General features: G+C 43.0%; 1 protein-coding gene across 1 annotated transcript; it reads right to left on the bottom strand.

Moving 5' to 3' along the window:
- Positions 1 to 1420: 1420 nt before the first annotated feature.
- LOC133451821 (immunoglobulin lambda-1 light chain-like) lies at positions 1421 to 5508 on the bottom strand. The gene is made up of 5 exons (XM_061730963.1): positions 5298 to 5508; positions 4888 to 5205; positions 4544 to 4585; positions 2040 to 2345; positions 1421 to 1761 (listed from the first exon to the last, which is right to left on the bottom strand). The coding sequence occupies exons 1-5, from the start codon at positions 5338 to 5340 to the stop codon at positions 1496 to 1498; spliced, it is 975 nt and encodes a 324-aa protein (XP_061586947.1). The 5' UTR covers positions 5341 to 5508; the 3' UTR covers positions 1421 to 1495.
- Between the last annotated feature and the right edge of the window lie 338 nt (positions 5509 to 5846).

The raw sequence follows: 5846 nt of genomic DNA, 5'->3' as shown, positions 1-5846 counted from the left end.
AATGTAGTCAAAGACATTTGCAAACGTTCCAGAAATGGTCTTTAACATTAGCTAACATCCTATTGGCTAATATCACACACACTCCCGGAAGTGTGTGTGTGGGCTGCAGTTGCATCCCGTCACCACCAGGGTGGCAGTGAGCACACACACTTCACACACACATTTCCATATTTTGACCTCGTGAGGCCCTGTGAGATAAAAGCATGAGGAGCATCAGGGAAGGCTCCTGAGCCACTTTAAAGCATAAAACTTTGCAGGGCCCAACAAAAATCAGGGCCCCAAGCCGTGGGTGGGCTACAGGTAGTAGGGCCCCACCAAGTGGTATCCGCGAGTGCTCACACACACACACACACACACACACACACACACACACACACACACACACACACACACACACACACACACACACACACACACACACACACACACACACACGCGCACACACACACACACACACACACACACACACACACACACACACACACACACACACACACACACAATCTGAAGTTTGTGTTTAATATTTAGTTAGTTGTTGTTTATGTGTAGTTTAGGCATTGGAATTCATCCCAAGAGTTGTTCAGTATTTTTTAACACTTGTGTAAACCAATTCTGTTTAACTTGAATGAGATACGTTGTTTTTGTTTATTTTATACATTGTCACAGCTGCTGGTTGCAAAGGTCTGTGCTCGGACTCCTTACTTCACTGTTATTCTGTAACGCCCTCCCTGGCAACAGACTGTATGGAATAACAGCTACTTTGAGACTGATTTTGCTGTTTAGTTATTATTTCCTGATAATTCAGGTGGTGCTCCATTTAGATTGATTTGTTATGATAAGTCATCTTCTTTATTAATTATTAATAACTATCGTAAGACGATTATTAATAACTCTTAATTAACTGAACCAGCACCCCCTTTGTGGCACAGGACAGGACTGGGGCACCGAGGACCAGGGTTGATGACTGCATGCATACATAGAAAGTCTGAATGCATAAGATGTTCCTGTCCCCCCGACCTCCCCCACGTCCCCGGACCGTGTGCAGCAGTGGCTGCTTGTAACTCTCACGGTGGTGTTAAGGTGAAAAGCCACAGCTCACGACGTGGAGGCTGCAGAGCAGGAACCCACACAGCTGCAGGAAAACCCCTGTGATTGGCTGTCAGCAGTTTTGATGAGTCCTAATAACCACAGAGAGCAGGTGCAGATGTGCTACTTCAACCCCCACCCCACATGTAACACATTAACACATGTAACCTGGCGACAAGTAGAGAGAAAACTACAACAACATGCTTGTTTTTCACTTTATTGACAATGATATTGATTTAACGTGAATCAGCTTCGAAACTGTGCACATACAGAATATTAAAAAGGACATGAAGGAGAAATAAATGCTGATAAAAGATGAAATATCACCAAGACGGTTAATCATTTGAGTATATCAAGAGTATAAATGATGTGATGAGTGAGATTATCAGAGAAACCAGTCAGCATGTGTTCAGTTGGTGGACGGCCCCTTGTTCCTGAGGACCATCAGCAGAGAGAGTCCACAGCAGTACAGCAGACTCTTCAGGGTCAGCACTGTGTACAGCAGGCAGAGCAGCTTCACCCTGCACTCGGACTGGAAGATCTCTGAACCTGGATCTGCTGGAGCTGGAACCCCTGAACCTGGATCTGCTGGAGCTGGAACCCCTGAACCTGGATCTGCTGGAGCTGGAACCCCTGAACCTGGATCTGCTGGAGCTGGAACCCCTGAACCTGGATCTGCTGGAGCTGGAACCCCTGAACCTGGATCTGCTGGAGCTGGAACCCCTGAACCTGGATCTGCTGGAGCTGGAACCCCTGAACCTGGATCTGCTGGAGCTGGCAGGTCTGCTGGCTCTCTCTCTGGAGGACAGGGGGCTGCTGGAGCTGGAAGCTCTGAAACAGAGAAGGAAAGATGTTGGGAGTTGCAGGGACAAATGTCCGTCCTCTGCTGTCTTTGACAGCGTCTCCACGTGAAGCTGAGTCTCTGCTGAACACAGTCACCGAGCCTCCGTCACCTTGTGTCTGGGCCTCCACCGTGCCGCCCTCGTGCTTGACGTAGCAGCTGTATCTGTACGTGTCCTGATGGAGGCGGTGGACCACCATGATGGAGGCGCTGCGTCCCGGCTCTCTGAGCTCCACCTGCTCTCCCTCGGCAGGGGGGACGTCCTCCAGCGGGCCGTTCTTCTTCTGTCTTTTCCAGGAGAACCGGACCCCAGGAGGAAACATGGCTGAGGCCACACACAGCAGGGAGCTGCCCCCCCCCAGGTGGACTCTGGATGCTGCTGGGTACACGCTCACCACGGGCTTCACTACCTGCTCATCTGAAGTTGGACACAGACACATTCACACAGTCAGCAGCAGCTTCCAGCATTCAGCCTGATCCTGGAAACCACGTGGACTCTGATCACTAAACACTCATCAATGCAGCTACAAAACTGAGGCCAACACGTGTTTCTGCAGAGGTCTGCACCCCTGATGATCCTTCACCTGCCGTTGGTGGTCAACACCTCCCGGCAGGAGATTCAATCCTAACTTTTAACTCTTAACTGCTCAACCACATCAAAGCAATATACAGTTCTGGACTTTGGACTTCTTCAGGCCAGGAGAGCTATTGCATCATGTTGGAAAAGTCTGGATCCTCCTACATTGAGAATGTGGATAAGGAGCTTTCTAACTGTATTGGACTGGAAAGACTAACGTACATTGATAAGGGAAAACAGAAACACTTTGTCTAACTCTGGGAACCATATATGAACAATATGATGGAGGATTGTGCAAGATTTACCTGAAAACAACTTGTTAAAATTCTGGAGAATATCATTTTGATTTATTTTATTTTTTAATTTTATATTTAATTTATTTATTTTATTTTTCCTCCCAATTGGTTAATCAAATATAATTATTTACCTTTGTATAGAGAATGGTGCAAGTTAAATGTATGTATGTGTCTGTGTAATGTGTGTGTAATGTTGTATGGTTGAATAAATTTAAAAAACAACAATAAACATATCGTGAAAAAAACTCAAACTCTTAACTCCTGAAGAATCCAGAAGGGACGTCATTTTACCAACATTGTCCTTCTTCTAACATCTTTAGTTCATTTTTGTTCAACACCAACAACAAACACAGACAGAGACATGATCCATCTCTGAATATGTGTGAGTGCAGGTGAGGGAGAGGGATGAACCAGTTCTATTTATGACTCTAAAACAATGTTGTGGCTACAGCCGCTGGTCCACGTCTGTCCTCTGTGGGAGACGGGAATCTGGAATATACAATCTTGTTTATGTAATAATTGCTCGGGGGTCGTGTTCTGGTCTCTGGAAACATCCTGGAGACACTTCTGTTGTAATAGAAGCTTTAGACATAAAAGTCATTGAATTATATTTAACCGCTGAACTAATCACTGTTTTATAAGATTTATCTGTATTTTTAAACATTTTTGGTTGGACTCTGATCACAGAACATTAATATCAAACATTATTGTTTAATGTCTAATAAAATTTACATGCACAGTTTAATGTGTATTTTTTTTTTTTTTTAATTTCTTCTGGTTCCAGGTTTAGTTTTATATTTTATGCTCCATGTTTTATCTCTGAAACTGTCCGAGTCCTAATTTGAACTGTTCTGACTCTGAAACCAACTCCATCTGGAGGAAAATAAATCTTTACTCTGATGTTTTTTAGTCTAATCACTAAAAACACGTTTGTGTGTCTGATCCTCTCAACAACATTCAGATATTAACAGTTAAACCAATATTAATTAATATAAACCTATCATTGAAATCTAATACTAATAATAATAAAATCAGGTTTGATAACATTACTGGAGATGTCCAAACATATGAATTATTTAAACTTTAGAATGAAAATCAAAATACAAATATATTCACTCAGTCATTTATACCTTCTCTGAAATTGTTGATTAAATATTTATTTCAAACAAGTCCATAAATGTGTTATTTATTTTAATTTCACTTATTTATCTTTTGATTTCTTAATTTAATACTTTGCTAAAACCGTTTTCTGGTTGACTGAATAAAAAGGCGACGGACTGAGAATAAAGATGAGTTCTTCTCTTCCACGTGAACTAAGCAGCTACTTTATTCAGTCCAACTGCTGAACTTAATAACGTTCTGAGTGAATATATTTGCAGTTCCATCTTTCCAGGAACGTTCCTAAATCCAGCTGTAAATCACTATTAAATTGTATTTGAGCTCAAAGTCGTCTTGTGTTCAAAGAGCAGCAGATGCTCCAGAATTACTGAGATGATCAAACATCAATATTTGTAACATCTCTGATATTTGCAGAAATAAAGAACACGTTTAGTTGTTGGGAGACATTTAAACATGTTTCCAGAAATGATGGAGCTTCTCTTCTGTAGCAACGGCTGCATGATGAGTTCTCTACTAAACATGAACAAACTAACATGGAAAGTCTGAAGCAGCTCAAACTGACTTTAAACACATTTTCAACTTCTACAATCAAACAACTGAAGGAAGAGAAATGTTGTTTCTTACCGGTTACATACAGTTTACTTCCAGGTCCAAAGATGTAGTAGCCTTTTCCTCCCACGGTGAGAAAGACTCGTACAAAAACCTGTCAGCCGTTGAACGCCCAGACTGTAATTGTTGCCACGGCAACAGCTTATTTCCTCTGTCAGAGCTGCTCTCCAGAGGGAGGAAATATGGACATAATTTAGTTGTTGTGGCTGTTTAAAGTTCCCTGTAATACTGATGTTACACAGAATTAAACTTCTACGAAACCCAAACTATTATGGGATTCTGATCTGAAACTGTGTTTGACATCTGTTCAGCTGGAGGTTTTTGTTCAGGCTGCAGGGATCTTTTCTCACTGTGGGCGCCTTCCTTCCAACAGGAGCAGTAGTAGGTGGCTGAATGATCCAGTTTAACTCTGTTTAGCTTCAACAAACAACCGTTCTGTGTATTTTCAGCTGAGAAATCTGCTTTCTGAGGATGATTGTAGTTTGAATCAATTACACTGTTTCCTCTGTGAATATCAAGAATGGCTCTGAAAGTTTCCTTTTCTTTTTTCTGAAACCATCTTATCCCGTCATAATCACACTGATCAGTTCGTCCACAGCTGAAGGAGACACTTTGTCCAACTCTCCTGGTCAGTGTTACCTCGTCCTGAACCAGCTCTGCTGCCATGGCAACCAGCGCTGCAGAGACACAGACAGACAGGTGAAGGTCAGTGTGACGGTGTTTGTTCCAGGTGGAGTTTGGGGGCTCCTGATTGGCTGGAAACACTCACCTGAACACAGACAGCACAGAGCAGCAGCTGGGAGGAAAAGCATTTTGGTCCGTGGTGTTTCCTCTGGTGAACCTGGGGAGAAGTGGAGCTCTGATGCAGCCCAGACCCAACAAGGACGAGCTGTGAGACCAGAGCAGGAAAAGCTGCTTTCTAGCAGCTCCTGGAAACTCCCATCAGCCCCTGCAGACCACAGAGAAGCTGCTGCTGCTGATTGACAGCTCGGTCTGGGTCACATGATGCAGAAGCACTAAAACCTTCATGTTCCCACAAACACATGCAGGTTGGTTCTGAGTTTAGTATCACAGACTGTTATCTGTGGTTGGACAGCTGTGGAGGAAATACACAACTGCTACTACACACAGCTGCCCACGATAGATTTTAACCAGGAATATTACTAGTTGGATGTAAACATGCAAATAAGCATCTTATGGTTGTAAACAGTTGTAAATGTAAACAAACATGTCTACACTCTTACTGGATTATGTTGATGAATCATCAATACTTTGAACAACGGAAATGTTACCGTGAGACTTCAGCAGGTCTGGATCC

The sequence above is a fragment of the Cololabis saira genome, chromosome 10 (assembly GCF_033807715.1).
Source record: "Cololabis saira isolate AMF1-May2022 chromosome 10, fColSai1.1, whole genome shotgun sequence".
NCBI classification, from domain to species: domain Eukaryota; kingdom Metazoa; phylum Chordata; class Actinopteri; order Beloniformes; family Belonidae; genus Cololabis; species Cololabis saira.
The sequence above is the reverse complement of the archived record's forward strand: the minus strand, read 5'-3'. Positions and strand labels throughout refer to the sequence as shown.

What these genes read in the sequence shown, in the direction of transcription:
- LOC133451821 (XM_061730963.1), bottom strand. Translation starts at nt 5,340, where the DNA reads ATGCTTTTCCTCCCAGCTGCTGCTCTGTGCTGTCTGTGTTCAG. An exon ending in TCTGTGCTGTCTGTGTTCAG is followed by an intron (nt 5,206 to 5,297) that starts GTGAGTGTTTCC and finishes GTGTCTCTGCAG; the next exon opens with CGCTGGTTGCCATGGCAGCA. An exon ending in AAGTAAACTGTATGTAACCG is followed by an intron (nt 2,346 to 4,543) that starts GTAAGAAACAAC and finishes GTCCAACTTCAG; the next exon opens with ATGAGCAGGTAGTGAAGCCC.